General features: G+C 54.6%; 2 protein-coding genes across 4 annotated transcripts; both read left to right on the forward strand.

Moving 5' to 3' along the window:
• The first annotated feature begins 10,863 nt into the window (after positions 1-10,863).
• LOC134429234 (CD48 antigen-like) lies at positions 10,864-12,221 on the forward strand. 2 transcript variants are annotated; one of them, XM_063176355.1, is made up of 3 exons: positions 10,864-11,159; positions 11,298-11,377; positions 11,473-12,221. In XM_063176355.1, the coding sequence occupies exons 1-3, from the start codon at positions 11,146-11,148 to the stop codon at positions 11,796-11,798; spliced, it is 420 nt and encodes a 139-aa protein (XP_063032425.1). In that variant the 5' UTR covers positions 10,864-11,145; the 3' UTR covers positions 11,799-12,221. The 2 variants fall into 2 exon arrangements, with proteins under 2 accessions (XP_063032425.1, XP_063032424.1); XM_063176354.1 differs by having other exon boundaries at positions 10,864-11,377.
• Positions 12,222-20,878: 8,657 nt separating this feature from the next.
• Positions 20,879-24,044, forward strand: LOC134429214 (CD48 antigen-like). 2 transcript variants are annotated; one of them, XM_063176331.1, is made up of 4 exons: positions 20,879-20,997; positions 21,376-21,696; positions 22,498-22,749; positions 23,633-24,044. In XM_063176331.1, the coding sequence occupies exons 1-4, from the start codon at positions 20,922-20,924 to the stop codon at positions 23,725-23,727; spliced, it is 744 nt and encodes a 247-aa protein (XP_063032401.1). In that variant the 5' UTR covers positions 20,879-20,921; the 3' UTR covers positions 23,728-24,044. The 2 variants fall into 2 exon arrangements, with proteins under 2 accessions (XP_063032401.1, XP_063032402.1); XM_063176332.1 differs by having other exon boundaries at positions 23,636-24,044.
• The last annotated feature ends 2,758 nt before the right edge of the window (positions 24,045-26,802 follow it).

Here is a 26,802-nt window from a genome sequence, read left to right on the forward strand (position 1 = left end):
CGGCGGGGGCGGGGCGGGGGGCGGAGGGGGCGCCGGGAGGGGGAGCGGGAGCGGCGGCGGCGGGGGGGGGCGGGAGGAGGAGGAGGAGGAGGAGGAGGAGGGAAAGGAGGGAGGGGGAGAGCGGGGACGTGCGCGCGTGTCACGCGTGGGGCTGCGCGGGGGAGCGCGGGGTTTGGGGCGGGAGAGCGGGATTCGAAGGGAATTTGGGGTGTGCGAGAGGGATTTGGGGCGGGAGAGCGGGGTTTGGGGAGTAAATGTGCGTGGTTTGGGGTGAACAATGGGGATTTGGGGCGTGCGAGCGGGATTTGGGGCCGGAGAGCGGGACTGGGACGAGAGAGGGGGATTGGAAGGGGATTTGGGGCGTGCGAGAGGGATTTGGGGCGGGAGAGGGGGATTCGAAGGGAATTTGGGGTGTGCGAGAGGGATTTGGGGCGGGAGAGCGGGGTTTGGGGCGGGAAGGAGGGATTTGGGGAGTAAATGTGAGGTTTGGGGTGTCCGAGAGGGATTTGGGGCTGGAGAGGGGGATTCGAAGGAGATTTGGGGCGGGAAGGGGGGATTTGGGGAGTAAATGTGAGGTTTGGGGTGTGCGAGAGGGATTTGGGGCGGGAGAGGGGGATTCGAAGGGAATTTGGGGTGTGAGAGACGGATTTGGGGAGGCAGAGGGGGATTTTGGTATGGGAGAGGGTGATTTGGGGTGTACGAGATGCACTTGGGGCCAGAGAGCGGGATTTTGGGGTGGGAGAGCAGGGTTTGGGGCGGGAGAGGGGGGATTTGGGGTGTGGCAGTGGGTTTTGGGGTGTAAATGTTTGGTTTGGGGGTGTGCACACGTGTTTTGGGGTGTAAACGTGTGGTGTTTTGGGGGTAAATGTGTATTTTGGGGGGTAAACGTATGTTTTGGGGTTTCCACACACACGTTTGGGGTGGAAATGTGTGTTTTGGGGGGTAAATGTGTGTTTTGGGAGGTAAATGTGTGTTTCGGGGTGTGCACAGCTGTCTGTGTGTTTTGGGGTGTTCGTGCACCCCTGTTCTCACACCTCGCCCATGTTTGCACACGTGTCGGGTGCACATCTGCCTTTTGGGGCTCACATCTGCATTTTGGGGCTCACATCTGCCTTTTGGGGCTCACATCTGCATTTTGGGGGTCACCTCTGCATTTCGGGGCTGTGCTCCCCTGTGTGCACACCTGGCCCAGCCCGGGACCCCCGGGCACACCTGGCTGTGCCCACCTGGCGCTGCCGGCGCGCACATCTGGCCCGGCCCGCGCACATCTGGCCCCGCGCGTGTCTCCCTCCTGTGTGTGTGTGTGCCCACACCCGCGTGCGTGGGAGCTCCTCCATTTCCCGGGATTCTTCTTTTCCTCAGGGCTGGAATTTTTTTTTTTTTACTCTTTTTTTGAGCTTTTGCTTTTTTCTCCCTCTCTCCTCCTTTTTTTTTTTTTTTTTCCCCTTTAATCTTAAATAGAATTTTCTTTTTTTTTAAATTTTTTTTTTCTCCCGCCTGGAGGGATTTGGAGGAAACCTGGGAAAAACGGAGCTGGGCCAAGGGGGTCGGGGAGCACGGGGACCAGAGGCCGCCCAGCCCCTCCTTCTCCTTACCAGAGTTTTTTCCATGGAAAACGCAATTTTTTTCCCATTTTTTCCCTTTCTCCCGGGGATTTCCAAGCTTTTTTTTCCCTTTCCTGGCAGCGATCCCGGGCCTTGTCCCATACCGGGACACACCAGGGGCTCCCTCCTTTTTCCATGGATCCCCCAGCCCAGGAATTCCCAGATTCCAGGAGGAACCAGAAGATTCCAGTTCCAAGGCGCCCGAGCTGGGCCGCAGCAAAAAGGGGTGAAAAAAAAATCGGATTTTTGTTAAAACCGATCACGCGAGCTGGGACGGCGCTCCCGGACACCGCCAGGCCCGTGCGGATTTTGGGGTTTTTTGGGGTTTTCTCCCGAATCGGCCCGAATTCTCCGCTCGGTGCCGGAGGGTCCCGAGAGCGGGGGAGGCCCCGGAGGTGGCAGGAATTTGAGGAGGAGGAGGAGGAGGAGCCGGGAATTCGCTGACGGGCCGGGAAAAGCCGCAGTGTCCACACTCGGGAGCCGGGCAGGGGCACCGGGGGGACGGGAGAGGCAGCGGGGACCCCAAAATCTGGGAGGGCGAGGAGGAGGAGGAGGAGGCGTCAGGGCCTGGACAGCTTGGCTGCAGCTTTAACCCGGAGGTTGGTCCGTTATCCTGGAGTTTGGTTTGTTATCCTGGGTTTTTGGTCTGTTATCCTGGAGTTTCATTTGTTATCCTGGAGTTTGCTCAATTATCCCAGAGTTTGATCTGTTATCCTGGTGTTTGGGCCATTATCCCGGGTTCTGTCTGCTATTCTGGTGTTTGGGCCATAATCCCAATGTTTGGCTCGTTATCCCGGTGTTTGGTCCATAATCCCAGTTTTGGGCCATTTGCCCAGTATTTGGTCGATTATCCCGGTGTTTGCTGTGTTATCCTGGGGTTTGATCCATTATCCCGGAGTTCAGTCTTTTATCCCAATGTTTGGTCTGTTATCCCAGAGTTTGACCCATAATCCCAATGTTTGGCTCATTATTCCAGTTTTGGGCCATTTTCCCAGTATTTGGTCCATTATCCCGGTGTTTGCTCCGTTGTCCTGGGGTTTGGTCCATTATCCCAATGTTTGGCCCATTATTCCAGTTCTGGGTCCATTTTTCCCAGTATTTGGTCCATTATCCCGGTGTTTGGCCCATTATCCCCGCCTTGGCTCCCAAATCCCATCACTGGATCCCAAATCCCAGCCTTGGATCACAAATCCCAGCCTTGGATCCCAAATTCTGACATTGGGAAGTGTCCCCCAGCCCAAAATTGGGGATCCCCAATTGGGAATTTCTCCCCAGTCCCAAAATCCCGGAGCAGCTGGGAGGGCATGGGCCCAGAAGAGACAGACCCAGGACTGACACCCCAAATTCTGGGATGGGCGCCTGGAATTCAGGATTGGCACCCAAATTCTGGGATGGGCACCCCAAATTCTGGGATGGGCACCTGGAATTCCGAGATTGGCACCCTGAATTCGGGATTGTGACCCTGAATTCCGGGACTGGCACCGTGAGCTCCGGGCCTGGCACTGGCCCCGCGTTCCTCGCGCCGCGGCGCCAGGAGCAGATGGGGTCTCCGCTGGGCCGTGAAATCCCAATCTGTGCCGGAATTCCCGGGATATCCATCCTCAGCTCGGGGCTGTGAAATCCCAATCTGTGCCAGAATTCCCGGGATATCCATCCTCAGCCCGGGGCTGTGAAATCCCAATTTGTGCCAGAATTCCTGGGATATCCATCCGGGGCCGTGAAATCCCAATCTGTGCCGGAATTCCCAGGATATCCCAATCTGTGCTGGAATTCCTGGGATATCCATCCGGGGCCGTGAAATCCCAATCTGTGCCGGAATTCCCGGGATATCCATCCGGGGCCGTGAAATCCCAATCTGTGCCGGAATTCCCGGGATATCCATCCAGAGCCCGCGGCTCCTGGCCGATCCCAGAGCCGGCTTCACCCATTCCCGGTGCCCGGAAATGTTTGGGATGGACCAGGAGGATCCTTGGGGTGGATGGGGAAAATATTTGGGTGGGCGAGGAAGATCTTTGGGATGGCCAAAAGGATCTTTGGGGTGGATGAGGAAAATATTTGGGGTGACCAAAAAGATTTTTGGGGTGGCCAAGGAAGATATTTGGGATGGATGAGGAAGATTCTTGGGATGAATGCGGGAAAGGTTTGGGGTGGCCAAGGAGGATCTTTGGGGTGGATGAGGAAAATATTGGGATGGACCAGGAAGATCCTTGGGATGGATGAGGAAGATATTTGGGATGGCCAAGGAGGATCTTTGGGGTGGCCAAAGGATTTTTGGGGTGGCCAAAGGGATCTTTGGGGTGGCCAAGGAAAACCATCCTGGTCAGCCCCAGGACGTCCCTCGGGATTCCCTGGGTAGCTGCTGTCCTGCAATTGGGATAAAAAGGAGAAATTTCACCATGTCCATGGATTTTTATATTTTGGGAAGCGTTTCCACAGGGGAAACGAGCTGCCAGGCCGGGGGCTCCAGCCCTTCCCATCAAAATGTGCTCTTTATGATCCCTTTTTAAATACCTTTCATTTTTTTTTTCCCCCCAGAAATCAATTCCCAAATCCCTCCCTCCATCCCGCGGGAATTATCTCCCTGCCGGGGATTTGCAGGAATTCCATTTCCCAGGAAAAGCCACTCCAGCCCCAAAATAACTCCTGAGCTCCGCGGGGATCGCGGCCAAACCCCGGCACTGGGCAAGGGCTGGGGGGGACTGGGGGGCACTGGGGGGTACTGGGGGGCACTGAGAGGTGCTGGGGGACACTGGGGGACACTGGGGGGGCACTGAGAGGTGCTGGGGGACACTGGGGGACACTGGGGGGCACTGGGAGATACTGGGGGGCACTGAGAGGTGCCGGGGGACATTGAGGGGCACTGGAAGATGCTGGACGAGACTGGGGGACGGGGTGCTGGACACTGGAGGACACTGGGGGGTTCTGGTACATACTGGACACTCGTGGTCACTAGTGGTCATCGGTGGGTGCTGGACACTGGTGGACACTGGTCACTCTCTGCTGGTCACTGCTGGACACTGGTTGTCACTGCGGGTGCTGGACACTGGTGGGAGCTGGACACTGGTGGACACTCGGGGGTGCTGGTGGACCCTGGTCACTGTGGGTGCTGGACATTGGTGATCACTGTGGTACCTGGGGGTCATTGCTAGGTGCTGGACACTGGTTGTCACTGTGGGTGCTGGACACTGGTGGACACTGGGGGTGCTGGTGGACCCTGGTCACTGTGGGTGCTGGACACTGGTGGACACTGGGGGTGCTGGACACTGGTGGACACTGGTCCTCTGTTTGCTGGTCACTGCTGGACACTGGTCACTGTGAGTGCTGGACACTGGTGGTCACTGGTGGTCACTGGTCACTGTGAGTGCTGGACACTGGTGGTCACTGCTGCACACTGGTCACCATGAGTGCTGGACACTGGTGGTCACTGCTGCACACTGGTCACCGTGAGTGCTGGACACTGGTGGTCACTGGTGGTCACTGGTGCCCCATCATTCCCACTCCCACCCCATCCCATCCCCCCATCCCAGAGCTCCTCCTCAGCCTGATCCCGAGCCAGGGTGAAATCCCCAATCCCAAATCCCCAGTCCCAAATCCCCAATCCCAAATCCCCAGACAGCTCCTGGCCCCAATCCCGGCTGCTCCGGTGATCCCGGCACTCCCGGTCCTGCGGAGCTCCCTGGGTGCCGCCAGTGGGGCCCTCCGTGCCTCAGTTTCCCCAGCTCCAACCTGAATCCTGCTGCCCTGTGGCCAAGGGGTCTCTGAATTCCAGAACCCCAGAATACTGGAATCCCAGAATCACAAAATCCCAGAACCTCAGAAACCCAGAACTCCAGAGTTCCAGAACGCCAAACTACCAGAATTCCGAAATCCCGGATCCAAGAATCCCAGAATCTCAGAATCCCAGAATCCCAGAACTCCAGAACACCAGGAATCCAGAATCCTGGAAGCCCAGAATTCTTGAATTCCTGAGCCCCAAAATCCCAGAATTCCAGAATCCCAGGATCCAAGAATCCAAAGATCCCAGGAACCCAGAATTCCGGAATCCCAGCAAGCCTGACTTCCAGAACCTCAGGAATCCAGAAACCTGGAATCTCAGAATCTCAGAATTCCTGAATTCCAGAACCCCAGGATCCCATAATTCCAGAATCCAAGGATCCCACAATTCCAGAACCTCAGGAATCCAGAATCCTGGAACCCCAGAACTCCTGAATTCCAGGGCCCCAAAATCCCAGAATTCCAAAATCCCAGGACCCCAAAACCCCAGGATCCCATAGTTAAAGGATCCCACAATTCCAGAATCCCAGAATTTACGAGGTTGGAAAAGCCCACCAAGCCCAACCAGAATTCCAGGAACTCCTGGGACCTCTCCCAGGGCGGCCCCTCCAACCCCCCTGAGACCCTTCCCACAAAATTTGGGAATTTTGTGCCACAATTCCCTAAATTGCTCTCCAGAGTCAGGAATTCCTCCGAAATCCCCTGAAATTCTGGAATTCTGGGATTTTGGAGAGAAAATTTAGGAATTGTGGCACAAAAAGGGACACAAAGCCCCTTTGTGGAGCAGCTCCGGGGTGTGGCTGTGCCTCGGGATGTTCCTCCCCTCCATTCCCTAATTAATCCCTGATTAATCCCCTAATTAATTCCCTAATTCCCCAAATCTCCCGCCTTTGTCTGGGGCTTTGTTCTGGGGACAGAGGGGGCACCCCGGGGGACATCTGCCACCGCCACCGGGATTAGGGCACGCCCTCATCACCAATAATCAATCGAAATTAATTAATTAATTAATGAAACCGCCTTAATGAATCCCCGGATCGACAATTAACCCGAACATCCCTGGCGGGGTGGACGGAGCCGTCCCAGACTGGAAAAATTTGGATTTCCGCCCCCCCCCCATCCCCCATCAAACCCCTCCAAGTTTGGAATTCGCGTTTTCCAAAATCCCTTCCCAAAATTCCCATTCTGGAATCCTGGAATTCTGGGATTTTTGGGGTTCTGGCATCCTGGGATTCTGGGATTTTGTGGGTCCAGAATTCTGGGATTCTGGCATTCAGGAATTTTGGGATTTTTGGGTTCTGGGATTCTGGGATTTTGTGGTTCTGGGTCCCGGGATCTTTGGATTCTTGGATCCTGGGATTCTGGAATTCTGAAATCTTGGCGTTCAAAAATCCATGAATCCTGGAATTCTGAGATTCTGGGATTTTGGGGTTCCAGAATTCCAGAATTCTGATATTCAGGAATTCTGGGATTCTGAGATTTCGTGGTTCTGGGGTCCGGGGATCTTTGGGTTCTTGGATTTTGGGATTCTGGAATTCTGGGATTTTGGTGTTCCAAAATTCAGGAATTCTGGGATGTGGGGTTCTGGATTTCAGGAATTCTGGAATTCTGGATTTTCGGCTTCTGGAATTCTGGGATTTTGGGATTCCGGAATTCTGAGATTCTGAGATTTCATGATTCTGGGGTCCGGGGATCTTTGAGTTCTTGGATCTCGGGATTCTGGAATTCTGGGATTCTGGGATTTTGGTGTTCTGGAATTCAGGAATTCTGGGATTTGGGATTCTGGAATTCTGGGATTCTGGGATTTTGCTGTTCCGGAATTCTGGGATTTTGGGATTCTGGAGTTCAGGAATTCTGGGATTTTGGGGTCCCATCCCGACCCTTTTCCCAGCCCGGACACGGCTCCAGGATTTTATTTGGGGCTGGGGGAGGCGCAGCCGGGTCCCGGTTCCTCTGTTCCCCGGAGGGATTCGGGATTTTGGGGGGCGGTTCGGGGACCCCCCGGCCGCCCGCGGTCTCCTGCTGCCACCTCCCGGCCCCGGGATCGAACGGAATTCCCGGGAATTTCGCTCCCTGCCGGCTCGGGAGGGCGGGATGGGGCTGCAAATCCCATAAAAACCGCGAGTCCAGAAAGCGGGGAGGGTTTGGGGCTGGAACGGGGATTTTGGGGCTGAAACGGGGAGGATTTTGGGACTAGAATGATGAGAATTTGGGGGCTGGAATTAGATGGATTTTGGAGGTGGAACGGGATGGATTTTGGAGGTGGAACGGGCTGGATTTTGGGGTTGGAACGAGAAGGATTTTTTGGGGATGGAACTGGGAGGATTTTGGGGCTGGAACAGGATGGATTTTGGGGTTGGAACCGGGAGGATTTTGAGGTTGAAACCGGGAAGATTTTGGGGTTGGAACCGGGAAGATTTTGGGGTTGAAACCGGGAGGATTTTGGGGTTGAAACCGGGAGGATTTTGGGGTTGAAACCGGGAGGATTTTGGAGTTGGAACCGGGAGGATTTTGGGGTTGGAACGAGAAGGATTTTTTTGGAGTTGGAACAGGGATTTTGAGATTGGAAAGTTCATTTTGGGGTTGGATATTCCTCCCCAAAGCTCCCGACCCTGCGGCTGCACGGCTGCCGGAGCTGGGGACAGCGGAGCCACCGCGATGTCCCCAAGCGTCCCCGGCGCTCGCTGCAAAGGGAAAGCAAAACCCCCCAAAACACCCCAAAATTGCCCTCCCGGGGCGACTCAAATCAGTTCCCTGCGAGCTTTGGGGCTGAGAGCGCCGCGCTCCGGACACGTCCTTGTCCCATCTGCCACAGGGGCGGCCGCAGGAGGAGGAGGAGGAAGGAAGGAGCCGGGGCAGAGGAAGGAGCAGGAAGGAGCCGGGGCAGAGGAAGTCCCCGGCGGGCGCTCGCAGCCCCGAGGGGTCCCCGCTCCGCTCCGCGATGTCCCCGCTCGGGGGTCGCCGCTGTCCCCCCGCGCTGCTGGCGCTGCTGCTGGGCCTGGCCGGGAGCCGAGGTGAGGAGGGGGCGCGGGGGACCGGGGGGGCTGCGGGAATTGGGGAATTGCTGCGGGGATTGGGGAATTGCTGCGGGGATTGGGGAATTGCTGCGGGGATTGGGGAATTGCTGCGGGAGATTCGGGAATTGCTGCGGGGAAAAGCCGGAGCGGCGCTCGGGGGGATGGAGAGGGGCTGGCTGCGGCTTTGGGGGGATTCTCCTCGCTCCTCTCAAACCCCCATTGTCCGGGCAGAGCCGAGCCGGGCCGGGCCGTGACGCGGGGCCGGTTCCCCTTCCTGGGCAGCGTTTCGGATGTGGACTTTGCCTGAAAGTCACGACTTCTCTGTTCCCACAGTTTCTGAACCGCGGAGCCGGGACCTTTCCCCGTTCCCAAACTCTGATCCCTCTGCCGAACCAGCCCCGTTCGCTCTCCCGGGGTTTTGGGGCAGCTGGGGGTGACCCAGGGTCTTTTTTCCCCTGAAAGCGGTGATTTTGGGGTGTGGGGAGCAGAAAACCAGCGGGATTTGGGGGATGGATTGACCGTGGAGCATCTCCAGGTGCCTGGAGCATCTCCTGGCCACACCTTGGCAGATTTTGGTGTCATTTTCCTGACAGCTCCAGGGTTCGCAGAATCCCAGGATTTTTGAGGCTGGAAAAGAGCTCCGAGGTCACCAGGCTGGCACCAACCCCCTCCTGGTCCCTCCAAAGTTCCAGAGATTCCCCGAATACCTCCAAGGATGGAGATCCAACCCTCCCCGAGCCCCTTCCACGGCCTTTTCACTTTTCCAGGCAGAATTTTCCCCAAAATTTCCAGCCCTGGTCCTGCCCCATTCCCGGGGATCAGATCCTAAATCCCCCCTGGGATCAGACCCCAAATCCCCCCTGGCAGACCCCAAATCCCCCCTGGACCCCCCTTTCTCCAGGCTGACCCCCTGAACCCCCCTGGCAGCTCCGGAGCATCAGGAAAAGACAATTCCTGAGTCCTGCAGGAATTCGGGCACCTGGAGCAGGGGGAAATCCCTTCCCAATCGCTCCCGCTGCCCCAGGGAAGGATTTCCTGCATTTCCCGAATTTTCCGAATTTCCCGAGCCCCGGGGGTGCCCCCGCACCTGCAGCTCTGCCCTGGAGCTCCCAGAAAAACTCTGGATGCAGAAAAACCCCCGGGATGGCTGGGATCCGCTCAGGAGGGTGGAAAGGGGGGATTTAGGGCGGATTTTGGGCGGATTTAGGGCAGATTTAGGGGAGCTGGGCCGTGCACAGGAGCCCCCCAGAGCCGCCCTGACCACACGGGGCCGCAGGAAGCGCCGTCGGCCCTCCGGATGTTCCGCGGGTTTTATTTTGGGGGCCTCCGGCATCCGGGGCTGCTCTGAGGAGAGAAAACCGAAATTGAGGGGAGAGGGGGCTGGGGGGGGGAAATTCACCGGGGTTGGGGAGGGGGAACGGGCGCTGGGAGGGTGTGGGGAGAGGGGAACCCATGGAAGGGGGAACGGACCCTGACCAGTGTGGGATAATGGAAATTTGGGATGGGGAATGGACACAGAACCAGTTTGGGATAATGGGGAGAGAGAGGAACCCATGGAAGGGGGAACGGACCCTGACCAGTGTGGGAAACTGAGAGAAGAGGGGAAATTTGGGATAAAAAAGGGAACTTGACCAGTTTGGGATAATGAAAATTTGGGATGGGATGGGGAATGGACGCAGAACCAGGTTGGGATAATGGGGAGAAAATGGAACTTTTGGGATGAGGAATGGACACAGAACCAGTTTGGGATAACAGGGAGAGGGGAACCCATGGAAAGGGCAACGGACCCTGACCACTGTGGGAAACTGAGAAAAGACGGGAAATTTGGGATAAAAAAGGGAACTTGACCAGTTTGGGATAATGGGGAGAGAGAGGAACCCATGGAAAGGGGAATGGATCTTGATCAGTCTGGGATAATGGAAATTTGGGATGGGGAATGGACACAGAGCCAGTTTGGGATAATGGGGAGAGAGGGGAAATTTTGGAACGGGGATGGGGAATGGACATAGAATCAGTCTGGAATAATGTGGAGAAAATTGAACTTTTGGGATGGGGAATAGACACAGAACCAATCTGGGAAAACGGGGAGAGAGGGAAATTTGGGATAAGAAATGGACCTTGACTAGTCTGGGAAAATGAGGAGAAAATTGAACTTTTGGGATGGGGAATGGACACTTGGCCAGTTTGGGATAATGAGGAGAGAGGGGAAATTTGGGAATGGGGAATGGACACACAACTTGTTTGGGAAAACGGGGAGAGAAGGGAAATTTTGGGAACGAGATGGGGAATAGACAGAACCAGTTTGGGATAATGGGGAGAGGGGAAATTTGGGGTGGGGAATGGACACAGAACCAGTTTGGGACAATGTGGAGAAAATTGAAATTTTGGGATGGGGAATAGATGCAGAACCAATTTGCGATAATGGGGAGAGAAGGGAAATTTGGGGAATGGGATGGGAAACAGATGCAAAACCAGTTTGGCGTGTGTGGAGAAAATGGAATTTTTGGGATGGGGACGGGGAATGGGCCCTGGGGCCAGGAGTGGACGCTGCAGGTGCGGCCCAGGGGTGGCCCCAGCAGTGACCGTGTCACCTCCAGACTGCAGAGCCCCTCCTGGTGTCACAGCCTCACTGGGGCTCCCCTGGCTCTGGTTTAGGATCCCCGGAATGCCAAAATCCGGCTGTGTCCCGCCCCGTGACCGCGGGAGCATCGCTGTGCCTGGTGCCGGAGAAACCCCCGCGGGAGTGGACAGAGATGCAGTGGAAATGGTACATTAATTCAGGAGAGCGGCAGAAGATCCTGACAGCCCGCAGGGATGGAAGTGTCTCCTATCCCAGAGGTCCTTTCCATGGGAGAGTGAAATTCCATCCAGGAAACCTCTCCCTGTGCATCTTCCCGGTTCGCAGGGAGGATAACGGGGTCTATTGGGCCGAGTTTGAGAATTCGCGAGTGATTCCATCCCGGTGCATCCGAGTGTCCGTGTGGGGTGAGTGGCTGGGTCCTTGTGTCCTTCTGTCCCTCTTTCCCCATGTCCCCCTGTCCCTGTGTCCTCTGTCCCCTCTCACCCCGCTGTCCCCGCAGACCCCGTCCCGCAGCCGGAGCTGAAATCCCAAATCCTGCAGCGGGATCGGGGCCGGTGCCACCTGTCCCTGCTCTGCTCCAGCCCCGGGAACGTCTCCTACAGCTGGGCCTGTGCCGAGGATGGCCCGGAGCCGGTCCCGGGGCAGATCCCGGGGCAGATCCCGGGGCAGATCCCGGGCAGCTCCTCCCGGCTGCTCCGGAGCCTCCCCGAGGGCGCGGATCCCCAAATCTGCCTCTGCAACGTCAGCAACCCCGCGGGGTGGAGCGCGGCCCGCGCCGCCCTCACCTGCCCAGGTGAGCTCCCCATGGGACCGGGGTGCGGCTGAGCATGCCGGGGTTTACAGGCCATAAATGGGGATAAATGGGGGAAAATACTAGGTAAAAATCGTTTATGGAGGTGGAAAATACTGGGTAAAAGCCTGCTGGAATATACTAGGTGAAAACGGAAAATATGGAAAATATTAGCTGGAAAATATTAGGTAAAAACCTGCTGAAATATATTAGGTGAAAATCGAAAATATGGAAAAGATTAGCTGGAAAATATTGGGTAAAAACATGCTGGGCAATATTAGGTAAAAATAAAAAATATGGAAAATGTTAGGCAAAAACCTGCTGGAAAATATTAGGTAAAAATAGAAAATATGGAAAATGTTAGCTGGAAAATAATAGGTAAAATCTGCTGGAAAATAATAGATAAAAATCAAAAATATGGAAATTATTAGCTGGAAAATCTGCTGGAAAATATTAGGTAGAAATAATGAATAAAGACATAAATTATATAGTTTCTAATTTAATTGTTATGTGTAAGATACGCAATTTTTGTGTATGTGTTCAATGTAAAATCTATACTTATATATATATAAAATAAATTCATAAAATATATACTTACATATATAATGTATACTGTTTATATAGTACACTTATTTATATATAAAATTTATGCTTATTTTTATCTATAGAAATATACTTTATATAGATATAAAATATACTTATTTTTACATATAAAATCCATACTTATTTTCTCATATAGCACACTTATTTATCTGTAAAAAATGGACCTTTATCTGTATAAAATCTACATGTATTTTTATATAAAATATGTAATTATCTATATATATAGATATAATTGTACTTATTATTATTTTTTATACCTACTGAATGTTATTTTTAAAGATGTAATTGTTTACATATAAAACATAAAGGTATTAACCTTTAATCCATATTTTTTTATACATTTTTTTATTCCATATAAGTGAAAAATATAAATTTTTATGATTAAGGGAATCCTGGGATGTTTTGGGTGGGAAGGGACCTCAAACCCCAGCCCGGTTCCAGGATTCCGGGATCCTTTTCCAGAAATTTCAGGGAATTTCAGCCTCTGGACACTGCTGGCCGGGGTCGGGGCCGGGGCCGTGGGGCTGATCCTGCTCCTCGTGGGCTTCTGCTGCTGGTGGAGGAAGAGGAGGAAAAATCCCCGGGAAGGTTTGTCTGGAATGTCGGGGCAGGAACCCGAATTTGGGGGGTCTGACCCCAAACCGGCCCTTGGAACCCCAAAATCTGGGAGTTCTGACCCCAAACTGACCCTTGGAGCCCCAAAATCTGTGAGTTCTGATCCTGCATTTACTCTTGGAACCCGAATTTAGGAATTCTGATCCCAACTGACCCTTGGAACCCCAAATTTTGGAATTCGGACCCCACACTGGCTCTTTGAACCCAAATTTGGGAATTCTGACCCCAAACTCTCGGAACCCCAAAATCTGGGATTTCTGACCCCACACTGACCCTTGGAACCGCAAATTTGGGAATTCAGATCCCAAACTGACCCTTGGAACTCAAATTTGGGAATTCTGACCCCAAACTGACCCTTGGACCCCCAATTTGAGAATTCTGACCCTTGGAACCCAAGTTTGGGAATTCTGACCCCGCAGGGACCCCCAGAACCGCCCCGGAGCAGGCGCTGACCGTCTACGCCACGGTGGGAGAGAAGAAACGCCGCCAGGACCCCGTGAGTGCCGGGATTGTCCCTTCCCACCCCAAATCCGGGAATTTTGGGGTCGGACAAACCCCCCAAGGTCACCGAGTCCGCCCTGGGGCCGACCCCAGCCTGGTCACTCGGCGTCCGGTCACTCCTCGGACACTCCCCGGGCTGGGAACCCAAACCTTGGGCAGTTCCACGGCCTAACCACACTCCCTGTGGGGAAATCCACTCCGGGTGGGAATTTTGGGAGCCCCAAGCTGATACTTTTAACCATTTCTGCCCTTTTTTTGTGTCCCCAGGCCAGGACGGGCGAGGCCACCCAGGAAGGAGCCACCATCTACGCTGTGGTCACTCCCAGGACAGTGGTAGGGTCATTCCCATGGGATCCCCAGGCTGGATCCACTTTTAATCCCAAAATTTCCCGTTTTTTTTATCCCCAAAATTTCCCAGTTTTTATCCCCAAAATTTCCCAATTTTATCCCCAAAATTTCCCATTTTTAATCCCTAAACTTTCCCATTTTTATCCCTGAAATTTCCCAGTTTTTATCCCCAATATTTTCCTTTTTTTTATATCCAAACTTTCCCTTTTTTATCCCTGAAATTTCCCATTTTTTATCCCCAAAATTTCCCATTTTTTGCACATCCTGACCCTTTTTCCCCGCAGGAGCACCCCAGGCACCACGAGGAACCCGTGAATTTCACCATTTACTCCACGGTCCAGTTCGACCACGGGGTGAGGCTGCCCTGGAGTGTCCCCAAGCCTTGGGGACACCAAATCCGTGTCCTCTTGAGGACACCAAATCCGTGCCCCCCGAGGTTTTGGGATCCCGCTTTTTCCAACAGGAATTTTCCCCCTTTTTTCCCCACAGCCTTCATCCATCAAGAGGAAGAGGCTGGACCGATCTTTGGTCTCCACCGCCTACCTGGAGGTAATGGAGAATCCATCGGGTTTTTAGGGATCAAAAGAATCCCCAAAATGCCCCAAAATGTCCCAAATCCCACCCATTTCCTTGCAGGATAACGGGGGTTACAGGCGCTTGGGGTTCCCAAATCCCGCCGACCACCAGCGCCCCTGAAACCCCGGAATTCCCATCCCGGTGGAATTCTCCTCCTGGAAACTCCAGCGGCCACTGGGACCCATGGAATAGAAATATCCAGAAATATCCAGAAATTCGGGGTTTTCCACCCAAGATTCAACCCCCGGCTGCGCCTCGGAGCGAAGATTTGGGGATGGAAAATTCTGGAAGGGATGGATTTGGGATTGGGCAGGCGGGATGGGCAGGGTGGGAATTCTGTGGGGTTTTTAGCGTTTGGAAATTTGAGAATTCTTTATTTTTTATTTTTCTTGATGAAGAGCGTGAAGAGGTTTGGGTTCACCAATCCGAGTTTTTGGCCAACGCACCAATTTTGGGGTGGGTTTGGTGCTGGCGCTCACTTGTTTGCTCGTTTCCCGCTGAGGGATTTTGATTGGGAGGAGGAGGAGGGCAAAAAAAGGCTCAAAACTTTAAAAGGTTATTAAAAAAATCTTTATTTACTGAGCTAAAAATAAAATAATAAGAAAATCACAATAAACCTTTGGATTGCTTATTCCCCAGCCCCTCACCACCGTTTTTTATTTCCCACTGTCAATGTAAAGAGTCCCAAAAGGTGGGACTTTCAGTCAATTTATAAACTCAAAATATCCTTTCTTCATTCTCTTGGGTAGACAAGTCTCTCCTGCCATGCCATGGAGACGTCTCCCCAAGAAACCATTATTTCCTGGCTTTTAATTTTAATTTTAATTTTAATTTCCATGAAACGAACAAAGTCGTGGTTGCATGGTCCGGCCGTGAGGATTTTGGCCGGACAATCTCGGCCTCGTGGTCACTCTGGATTTTGGGGCCACCTCCAATGCTGGCCCCATGGACAGTCCTGGTGGCCCCATGCCAACCTGGCCGCATGGGGCTGGTCAGTAACCCGTCCCCAGGCCGGAGGAAAAAGAGATTTTCTTGGGCTTTGTTGGTTTTTCAAAAATCTGCTTTTCCACAGAGGCGTGGTCAGCTCCTCCCTGTGGTGTCAATCTGCAAACCTAGCAAGATGATTGGCTCTTCGGACCTCGCCAGTGGATTGGCTCCGCCCCACAGGGAACCAACCCCGCAGCTCTCCTCCAGCTAAAAACCTGTCAAGATAAAGTCAGGAGAACCCCAAATATACCCCAAATCCACCCCAAATCAGCCTCAAATCCAGCCTCAAATCCACCCCAAATCAGAACCCCAAATCCACCCCAAATCCACCCAAATCTGCCCAAATCCACCCCACCCTGGCTCTGTCCCCCTCCCAGGTCCCACCTCCTGCTCCTCAGGGCTCCAGGGATGGTTTTCCACGCTCACCTCTGGATTTACAGTAGGCCACGAGGAAAATCGATAAAAGCGACGTGATTTCAACCCCGGCCACGACGCTGATCCTGATCCAGCTGCCGGAGCGGGCGCCTGGGAAAGGAAGAAGATCCCGAAATAAATCTGGCTCTTCCTGGCATTGGGGCAGAGGGGATTTGGCCTCAAATCCCGCCCTGATCCCTCATTCCAGGGGATCTCACCCCAAGGCAGGGCAGAGGCGGCGCTCTCAGGGGATCGGGATCAGCCCATCCCAACCCCAAATCCCAGCTTTTCCTGCTCTCAAGGATCGGGATCAGACCATCCCAACCCCAACATTCCCGCGTTCCTCAGGGGATCCGAATCAGCCCATTGGGATCTGTCCCCAGCTCTCACCTGCGCAGAGCTCCCCAAGGTTGGTGACGGTGACGTTCCTGCTGCTGACGGGGTTCCGTGCCGTGCACGTCACCGGCTCCAGCCCATCCTGGGATGTTTTCTTCACCAACAGCACCACGAAGCTCCCCTCCATGTTCTGATCCCCCACCCTCCAGGTGTAGGAGACGTTCCCGAGGCCGGTGCCGGGCGCGGAGCAGCGCAGGGAGGAGCTGCAGCTCCCATCCAAGCAGTTCTGGTCCTCGCAGGTCACCGTGGGCTCTGCCAGCTCCTCTGCGGTCACAGCGGTGTCACAAACGTCTCATTTAGTGTGAAAAACCCCAAAACAGCACTGAAAGCACCCCCAAAACGGCACTAAAAGCACCTACTGAACACCTGCAGGGTGAAGGTGGATGTTTCATACAGAATGGTTACAGAGTAGGTCCCGGCATCCTCCATCCTCAGCTGGGAGATGGTGAGCGCACGGCCGTTCTCGGAGACAGAAAAACGGGTTTTGAATTCCTCTTTGTGAAATAAGGGTCGAGGAGGATTCTCAAACGCCACAGTCAGTATGGGTTCATTCCCAAAATTCCAGAATGCAGGATTTCCATCTGGGTTGTGGGTGCGGAAGGTCACGGACTTGCCCAGGACCCCAATCACCTCCGTGGGGTCGCTGGCACTCACTGGGGAGAGAAAATGGGGAGAGAACTTGAGATGGGGGTGGGAGCTCAGGGTGGGATGGAGACAGGATGAAGGTGGGCTCAGGGTGGGATGGAGGTGGGACGGAGGTCGGTTGAAGGAGGGTTGAACGGTTCAAGGAATAAGGGTGCGATGAAAAGCTGGAACGAAGGAGGGATCAAGGTGGGATGGAGAGATGAAGGTATGCTGAAGGTGGGCTGGAGGTGGGAGGAAGCTGGAATGAAGGAGTGCTGAGCATGGGCTGGAGATAGGATGAAAGGGGGAAATGAAGGTGGCATGAAAAGCTGGGATCAAGGTGGGACCAAGGATGGATGAAGTTGCAGAACCCAGAGCATGAAGCCCATCAGGGCTGGGGGTGCTTGAGGGCTCATGGAAGGGTCCCTGGGTGAAGGAAGAGCACGAGGGCACCCCCAGGCCGAGCCCGGAGGGGAACTGAAAGGGAAAGGAGAACGAGGAGTTGGAGACAGCCTGGCCCTGGACACTGCCAGGGGTGCGTGGGGCAGCTCCAGCACGGCTTCTCCTGGCTGAGCACTCTCTGTGGCCACAGGGAACGGCCTCTGTGAAACGTGGACTGGCTCCAACAGTTCCATGAACTTCTCATGCTGGGAGCACCAGACCTGATGGGATCTGGAGATTCCAGACTGGATCTCACCACTCCAGGTGGACTCCCACCATTCCAGGTAGGATCTCACCATTCCAGAGGTGAGACCCCTTCCACACTCCTGGACAAGGTCCAGGATCCCTCTGGACCCATCCGTTCCCTTCAGTGGCCATACCATGGTGTGTGACCTTGGCTCACCAATTTGAGGAGGAAGGAGCTGTTCTTGTTATTTTCGCAACTTCCCATTTCCAATGAACCGTGCCACCCCATTTATACCGGGAATGGAGTTCTCCTTCCCAGTTTTCCCAGCAGGGAACTGATCCTGGCCCAGCCCTGAGGTCAGGCTTGGCATCAGCCTCAGCCACCCCTGTGACATGGACAGAGGAGCCCGTGGAAGGAAAAAGCTGCTGGAGGAGATAAACTCGCAGGAATAACGAAACCGAGGGATGGTTCACATGATAAACCCCCCTCAGAGCGGGCAAGGGCTGAACCTTGCCCAATTTCCCTCTTTTCAGCCAAAAAACACCCCAAGATGAGACCCCCAAAACCAGGGAGACAACGTGGAGAGGAGCAGGAACTGAAGGCAGAGCAGGATGTCTGGAGAACATCTGGAGCAGAGGTTGGATCAGAGATGGACACCAGGGATGGACACAGAGATGGACACCAGACATGGGCATTAGAGATGGACCCCAGAGATGGACACTAGAGATGGACACCAGAGATGGACACAGAGATGGACACAGAGATGGGTACCAGAGATGGACACCAGGGATGGGCACAGAGATGGACACCAGAGATGGACACCAGAGATGGACACCAGAGATGGACACAGAGATGGGCACAGAGATGAGCACCAGAGATGGACACAGAGATGGGCATCAGCCCGCTACCAGCAGGAGCTCCACGGCAGCCTTGGATTCCAACACTGGGCACGAACCCACCCCATGGAGCTGCTCTGGTGCTCCCAGCCATCCCTTGAACCCAAAAACCCCAAAAACCCCAAAACCACCCCAAGATCTCCTTCCCAGGGGACCTGGCACTCACTGGTTTGGTGGAGCAGCATGAAGGTGACGAGATGAGGGATCCAAAACACGTCCATGGATGTCCAGAAATTGAGCGGATTTTGGGGCACCAACAGGCAAAAATTCGAGCCAGAAAGAGGAAGAAGAAGGAAGAAGTGCCCTTGTGGCTTTTCAGCATAGAGGTGGAGGGGAGGTGGCTTTGGATGTGGTTTGGGACAAAAATAAAACATCAAGGAGGGACAATTCACGCTCACACGGAAACCTGAGGTGTTTAAAAGAAAACCACTCTGTTTTCAAGGAAAAAGGAGGAAACTCGAGGCGTTTAAAACAGAGCCCAACTCTGTTCCCGAGGAAAGATGAGGGTGGGACCAAGAGTGTCACCGTGGCCGTGTGTGACAAATGACTCAGGTTCTCCATGGGGACCAGCCTGGAGAGCGTTATCCCAGAGAATGTCATGGTGCCCATGGAATTGGTGCCCATGGACTGGGGCCTTCAGGGCATCCCTGAGGAGTGAGGCTGAGCCCAAATCATGGAATGGTTTGGGTGGGAAGGGGCCTTGAAGCTGATCCTGTGGGCAGGGACAGCTCCCACCAGCCCAGGCTGCTCCGAGCCCTGTCCAGCCTGGACTTGGGCACTCCCAGGGATGGAGAATCCATGGAACAACCTCAGTGAGGGAAAGATTGATCCCTGAAATCCCATCTAAACCAGCCCAGGGAATCCTGGAATGGTTTAGGGTGGAAAGGAACTTGAAATCCCAAAAAATCCCACCCCAATTCCATGGGCAGGGTCCTCCCCCTATGCCAGGTGGGTCCAGCCTGGCCTTGGACACTCCCAGGGGTGGGGAATCCATGGAATCACCTGGGACCCTCACAGGGAACAATTCCACCCCAAAATCCCACCCAAATCCCCCCTCCCCATTCCCCCTGACCCCATTCCCCCTTTTCTGGGGAAAATTCTTGGGAAAATTCTCCTTCCATTTGTCCTGAAGCCCCCCCAGGTCCTGCAAGGCCACAGTGAGGTCACCCCAGAACTTCCCCTCTCCAGCTGAACAGCGGAACATTTGGGGCTGGAAACTGCACAGCCCCGTTTTCCCAGGATTTTGGGGCAGCTGGTGGTGACCCGGGGTCTTTTTTCCCCTAAAAGCAGCGATTTTGGGGTGTGGGGAGCAGAAAACCAGCGGGGTTTGGGAGATGGATGGCAGCTCCAGCCCCTCCTCATCCCAAAGGACGAGCGCGGATGCCTCCGTCGGCGCGCTCTAATTTATTCTAACGACCCTCATTTGCATGCCGGGGTTAATTCGCAGCCCTCCAATCGCCCTTCCCGTCCCTCCCCTCTCGGTTTCGGCGTCACCGCAGCCAAGGCGACACCGGAGGGGACGGGGACAGCCCCGGGCCGGCCCCAAGTGGGTCAGGGCGCAGCGGGGGTCGCGGGGGTCCCTTTGTTCCCCTTTGCTCGCAGACCCCCGCCCGTGGGAAGACGCCGAGGGCCGTTTGTCCCCAGCCAGGGGACAGCGAGGGGACAGCGGGGGTGGCCCGAGTGTGGCCGGGCGGGGGAGGGAAGAATCGGGGCTGGAATTGTGGAATAGTGGAAGAGCGGCGACCCCGGGAAATCCCGTGGGGATGGGGGAGAATCCCCGGAGGGAGCTGGGGTCGAGCGCGCCTGGACATCCGGTGGTCATCTGGTGTCCATCTGGTGTCCATCCAGTGGTCATCCAGTGGTCTTCCAAGGATTCCCCTGGGATCGGATCCCAAATCCCCCTGGGTTCAGATCCCAAATACCCCTCTGGAAGATCCCAAATCCCCCTTGGCTGCCCCCAGGCTTTGGGGTCACTCTGGTCACTCACAGTGACCCTTGGGGTCGGTGTCCCATTGACCATCAGGTCATTGGGGTGGTCCTGGATGGATTTGGGGAGATTTGAGGCATTTTGGGGAACCTGGGTAGATTTTAGGGTGATTTTATGGATTTGGGGGGATCTGGGTAAGTTTTGGAGGGGATTTGAGGGACTTTGAGGGGTCCCAGGTGGTTTTTGTTGAGGATTTGATGGATTTGGGGGGTCTGGGTAGCTTTTGTTGAGGATTTGAGGGGCTTTGGGGTCCCTGTGGTGGGGATTTGGGGGATCCATGGGGCGCTGCGTTTCTGTGAGTCTCAGGGGCCGTTCGTAGCGCCCTGATGACCTCATGTCCCACCCCAAACTGCGGCTGTGGGCCCGGAAGAGGAACAGGAACCTCCATCAGGCAGTTTCTCCGCCTGCTTTCAGAACCCCCCCAGCCCCAGGTTTTGGGGAGTCTGGGGGGTTCCAGCCTTGGGGGTCCTTGGGGAGCAGCTGCCCCGTGAGGGGGGTCCCAACTCGAGGGGTGTCCCGCCCTGGGTGCGGCCATGTCCCACCCTGTGAGGTGACGCGGGTGAGGTGACGCGGGTGACAGAAAATGGCGCCAGTGCTGGAGCTGAACCTCATCCACTTCCTCCTCTTCTTCCTCCTCTCCCTCCTCTTCGCCACGCCAGGTACGGGGCTGGATGAGGGGCTGGGGTGGGCACGTGGCTTTGGGGACATTTGGGGACCTTGTGGTGAACCCGCCCAGTCCCCACAAGGTGCCACCACCGGGTCCCTCCAACGGGAGCCACCGCGCCCTGGGGGGATGGACTGTCCCCACATGGAGTCCCAAAAAAATTTTAAATTTTTGGGGATTTGGGGCGGGAAAATTCAAAATTCTGGTCCTGCCCCCTCTTCATGCAAAGGGCTCCAGAAAGGGCGGAGTTATTTCAAGTTTATTTTTAGTATTTGAGTTATTTCCGTTTGGAACGTGTCTGGAATTCCAAGTGGGATGAGACCTGGGGAAGGACGACCAACCCAACTCCACCATCCCCAATTTTTTTTGGCAGCCCGGGCACAAGAACCCCAACCCTCGGAGGTGGCCGGAGCCGTGGGCGGGGTGGCACTTCTGACTCCCCAAACGCCCCAAAATCCCTCAGAATACTCCCAAATCCACTGGCGATGGCAAACCCAGCTGAGGATCGCCATCCTGAAGAGGGGGGAGACGGCCAGTTACCCCCACACCCGCTTTGAGGGACGCCTGGAGCTCATGGAGAACGGCACCCTCAGAATGAGCAACCTGAACCTCGAGGACAGCGGCGAGTTCCGGCTGTACCGGGAGGATGACACGGGCAGGGAGAGCGTCCAGAGGGTCCTGCTGACGGTCTACGGTGAGTCTGGGGACAGGGGATTGTCCCAGGGGGTGTTGGGGACATTGTGATGGCCTGGGGATTGTCCCAGAACTCCAGAGGGTTTGGGGATCGTCCCAGAGTGTCCAGAAAGTTCTGCTGAGCATCTACGGTGAGTCTGGGGACAGGGGATTGTCCCAGAGTGCCACGAAGGGTTTGAGGATTGTCCCAGAGCATCCAGAGGGTCCTGCTGACGGTCTACGGTGAGTCTGGGGACAGGGAATTGTCCCAGGGGGTTCTGGGGACGTTGTGATGGCCTGGGCATTATCTCGGAGCTCCAGGAGGATGTTGTGACATCCTGGGGGTTGTCCCAGAGCCCCACAAGCGGGTTGGGGATGTTGTGACATCCCGGGTGTTGTCCCACTGCCCCACAGGGACACTGTGAGACCCTGGGGTTGTCCAAGAGCCTCATGGGGGCATCGTGACTTCCTGGGGGTTGTCCCAGAGCTCCACAGGGGTTTGGGCACATTGTGGTGTCCTGGGGGATGTCCCACTGCCCCACAGGGACTTTGTGACTTCCTGGTTGTCCAAGAGCCTCATGGGGGCATCGTGACATCTTGGGGGTTGTCTCAGAGCTCCAGGGGGACTTTGTGCCACCCTGGGCACTGTCCCACAGCTCCAGGAGGACCTGGTGCCATCCTGGTTGTCCAAGAACCTCATGAGGACAGTGTGACATCCTGGGGGTGGTCCCAGAGCTCCACAGGGGTTTGGGGACGTTGTGCCACCCTGGGCACTGTCCCAGAGCTCCATGGGGACTCTGCGCCACCCTGGCCTCTCCTGCAGACCTGGTCTCCAAGCCCCGCGTGACGGCCACCCCCAACGGTGACCCCCAGGTGTGCAACAGCACCCTGAACTGCTCCGTGGCCCTCCAAGGGGTCACCTACGAGTGGATCCTGCCCCAGAAGGCCCCGATGAAGCAGGGCCCCATCCTGGAGGTCTCCAACCCCGCGGCGGACACCTACGTGTGCAAGGTCAGCAACCCCGTGTCCTCCAGCAACGCCTCGCTGACCTTGCGGCGGCCCTGCAGCTGGACAGGTACGGCCACGGCCGGACACGGCCCCGGCCAGGGCTGGCCTGGCCTTTGGGGGGTCCCCAGAGGGGTTTGGGGGGGATCTGGGGACTTTCAGAGCGATCCCATGGAACTGTTGGGGTTGGGAAGGAGCTCTGAGGTCGTCGGTCCAATGTGGGGCTGACCCCTCATCCAGGGGGATCTCCAGGGGTTCCTCAGACACCTCCAGGGGTGGACACCACAAACCTCCCTGGGGCTGACCCCATCCAACGTGAGACTGACCCCTTCTGGCCATCCAGAGGGATCTCCAGGGGTTCCTCAGACACCTCCAGGGATGGACACCCCGAACTTCCCTGAGCCCCTTCCAAAGCCTTTTCCACATTTCCAGGAGGAATTTCCCCAAATTTCCCACCCCGAGCCTCCCCTGGCACAGCTCAAGCCCATTCCTCTGTCCTGATTTTTGGATTCCACCCCAAAATTGACTCTGGTGTTGGAAGATCCCTGAACCCCAAAACTGAGCCCAGAGGGGCTCTGGAGATCCCTGAACCTCAAAAATAAACCCATGGTGTATCAGGGGGTCCCTGAACCCCTAAAATCAGTCTGGGAGGGATCAGGGGGTCCCTGCGCCCCCCAGATGATCCCTGGGAGCAGATCCCAGTCCCAAGGTGGGTCCCAGGGCCGGGGGATCCTTTTTCCCTCCTCCTGTGGGTTTGGGGTGGGATTTGGGGACCCTCCTGGAGCTCCTGGATCCCTCCTGGGTTTGGGGTGGGATTTGGGGACCCTCCTGGAGCTCCTGGATCTCTCCTGGGTTTGGGGTGGGATTTGGGGACCCTCCTGGAGCTCCTGGATCCCTCCTGGGTTTGGGGTGGGATTTGGGGACCCTCCTGGAGCTCCTGGATCTGCCTCCAGAAGAATCCTCCTCGTCCTCCATCCACACCACGCACAATGCCCTGCTGGCCCTGGGACACCTCGTCCTCCTCTTCCTCCTGCTCGCCGTGGCTTGAGGACCCCGCGGGCGGCACCTCCGGTCACCTCCTCACCTTCCACCACCACGGGACCAAGGTCCGGATGAAGATCCCAAAATCCTCCGGGCGCGGAAAAACCGCGGGCGCGCGAGGGAACGGAATCAGCGGGATCATCCAGTTTGGGGTTCATCTGGAAATCCTCCTCTTCCTCATCCCCAAATCTGTGGGGAGACCCGACCTGAGCCTTTCCCGGGCTTCCCTGGGATTTTGGGGGTGCCCTCTGCCAGGGAGGTCTTGGGGTTCATTTTGGATTTCCCAAATGTTTGTTTGCACATTAAATTCCATCCTGGACACGACATTTTGTTTTGTTTTGTTTTATTTTATTTTATTTTATTTTATTTTATTTTATTTTATTTTATTTTATTTTATTTTATTTTATTTTATTTTATTTTATTTTATTTTATTTTATTTTATTTTATTTTATTTTATTTTATTTTATTTTATTTTATTTTATTTTATTTTATTTTATTATTTCCCAATTAATTCCATCCTGGACACCACATCTTTGGGATTTTCTGGATTTTTTCCCTGGCCTGGGACATCCCACGGCTCAGGGATGGGAGATGTTTCCCCCCAGCCCCATTTTTGGGGACAAAATCCCTTCTTTTGTCCCCCAGAGCGGGATCTGACTCCGGAGGGTGGGACACGGATCCAGTGGGGTGGGAAGAAACCTCGGGAATGACGGAGATGATCCCTCAGCCTCAAATAAAAAACCTGGAAAAGTCTGGGACAATTCCAGCTCCACCAACCCAGCCCAAAAAAGGGGAAAATTGGGGATTTCACCTCCATAAATCCCAAAAAGTTCCACTTTGGGCAAAAATTCCCAAAGATTCCTTGGGACCATCCAAGGGTCCATGGGGACCTCCTTGGAAAATTCCAGCCCCACCTGAGGAGCGGCTCGGGACAATTCCTGCTCCTTGGGTGATGATTTTGACACCAAAGTTGATTTTTCCAGTGAATTTCCCCCCTTGGAAATATTTTTTTGGGGTCTTGGTCCATTCCCATGTGGAGATTTCGATCTTTTATTCCACTTATAAAATCCAGGATGTCAAAAAAACCTCTGGAAATTAATAAACATTCATTCTGCTGCTGAGTTTCCAGCTAGAAAATTCCGGGATGAGTTGATGGGGAGAAGAACGGATTTGGGATCATTGTTTCCACTTAAAAGAAGTTTTTCCCACCATTTTTCGTTCCTTGTTCCCGAAAATGCTTCCCCAAAGGAATTTTCCTCTGGATGATTTCGCTTCATTAATTTTTCCCTGCCTGATGCCAGCCAATCCCAGGTGGGGAAAACTGTGTTTTCTTGGGGGGGATTTTTTGGCTTTTCTGGACCATTTCCAGGTTGAAAATTTTCCTTTTGGGACCTGGGGGTTGAACTGGTGGAGAAATCCATGGAGAAATCCAGCCTGGCCGTGGGAATTCCAGGTGGGATTTGTGCTCTAAAAACATCCCAAAAAACACCAAAATACCCCCAAAAATCCCCAAACAGCCCCAAACACCCCAAGACCAACGACTTTGCCACGCCAAAATCCTTCCAAGCTCCCATTCCAGAAGTTTCCAGGACTCCACCGCTGTTTTTCCCGGATTAATTCATCTTGCGATTCCCCGTCTGTATTTTTTCTGTAAAAGTCTGATTTTTGAGAAATGGTGGCTTTGGGTTTTTACCTATCAGGTGCTTTCTGAGCAAGGAAGGAGGAGGAGCCTCCCAGGAGGTTCCGGGTGGGTTTTTTTGGGTGGTTTTGGGTTTTTTTTGTCATTCAAAAATCATTTCCCGGCAGCAAAACCTCGGGGAAAACTCTGGGTTGGGCGTCCCTGGAGAGCAGCGGGATGTGATCCAATCCCAGGATTTGGTTTGGGTTAAAATCCTGGAATTTTCATCCCTGGAGGTGTCCATGGAACAGCAAGGTGGGACTTGGTGACATCTTGGATTGTTGGATCCCGGAGCTCTTCTCCAGCCTCAGGGATCCTGGAATTCCCTCTCCATCCACACCCTGAAAATTTGGAAAAGTGGTGAAATTTGGAGAAAGAAAAAGGAAAAAAACCTTGGATTTCAAAGCTTTTCCACCAAAACCAGTCAGGATTTTCCAGCATCAGATCCACAACTGGATTTTCCCAGCCTTTCCCAGCCTTTCCACCAGGAAGGACCATCCCCATCCCCAGCTGATCCCAAATCCACCCAAACCCACCCAGAACGAGGATTTGGCTTCTCCCAGGTGAGTTTTCGGGACCTCCCGTCCCTCTCCTCCTCCTGTGGATCCCATGGAGCTCCAAGCTGGGATTTTCCCCAGAAATCTGGGGATTTCTCACCTTTCAGGGCAGTCCCACCCCTGGGGGATGGAGCAGATGTTGGGATGCTCCAATGAATCTCCCACGTCCCTTAGTGGGGTCGCTTTGGAGCTTCCACCTCTCCAGAGCTGGGAAAACTCCACGAAATTCCTCCAAAACTGGATTTTTCCTCTTTTTTTCAGAGCCGTTTGAGGACCCCTCAGCAGGATGATGGAACTCTGGCGGAAAAACCAAACCCGTTCTCTGCTTCCTTCTGCTTTTTCCTCTTCCATCTCCGGGGCGCGGAGCACAGCCTCCGTGCTTTGAATAATTTCCGAGCGAAGGGGATAAAAGGCAAAGGTTTAGCTCAATCGGCCCCAAAAACAGGAAATGAGAGGGCCGGGGGTGAAGCTCTTCCTGCCAGCACCTGCTCCGAGCCCCGGAACCGCGGAGGCTCCGTGATCCCGGCATGGGCTCCGGGGCTTGGCTCCGGCTGCTCCTCACCCTCGCCGCTCTTGGGGGTATGTGGGGTTTCCTCACTGATTTTTGGGGGTTTGGGTGGTTTTTCATGGATTTTGGGGGTTTTTTTTGGTGGATCTGAAGGGGTTTGGGCCTTTGGGGTGGAGGTGCTCCAGGTGGGATGGGAGGGGTGTCCCCAAAAGTCTCCCAAAGGGAGGAGGGGAGTAAAATGTTATGGGAAAAGTTCAGCGGGAGAAGTGAAGGATTTGGGTGAATTTTAGCAGGTTCTGAGAGCCCTGAGGGATTCATTCAGAGCCAGAGGGAGTTGGG

Source organism: Melospiza melodia, chromosome 25 (assembly GCF_035770615.1).
Source record: "Melospiza melodia melodia isolate bMelMel2 chromosome 25, bMelMel2.pri, whole genome shotgun sequence".
NCBI classification, from domain to species: Eukaryota; Metazoa; Chordata; class Aves; order Passeriformes; family Passerellidae; genus Melospiza; species Melospiza melodia.

Excerpts from the sequence above, each read along its gene's own strand:
- LOC134429234 (XM_063176354.1), top strand. The coding sequence starts at position 11,146 with ATGCAGTGGAAATGGTACATTAATTCAGGAGAGCGGCAGAAGATCCTG. Across the intron at positions 11,378-11,472 it reads CATCCGAGTGTCCGTGTGGG|ACCCCGTCCCGCAGCCGGAG; the intron begins GTGAGTGGCTGG and ends CTGTCCCCGCAG.
- LOC134429214 (XM_063176331.1), top strand. The coding sequence starts at position 20,922 with ATGGCGCCAGTGCTGGAGCTGAACCTCATCCACTTCCTCCTCTTCTTC. Across the intron at positions 21,697-22,497 it reads GGTCCTGCTGACGGTCTACG|ACCTGGTCTCCAAGCCCCGC; the intron begins GTGAGTCTGGGG and ends CCTCTCCTGCAG. Across the intron at positions 22,750-23,632 it reads GCGGCCCTGCAGCTGGACAG|AAGAATCCTCCTCGTCCTCC; the intron begins GTACGGCCACGG and ends ATCTGCCTCCAG.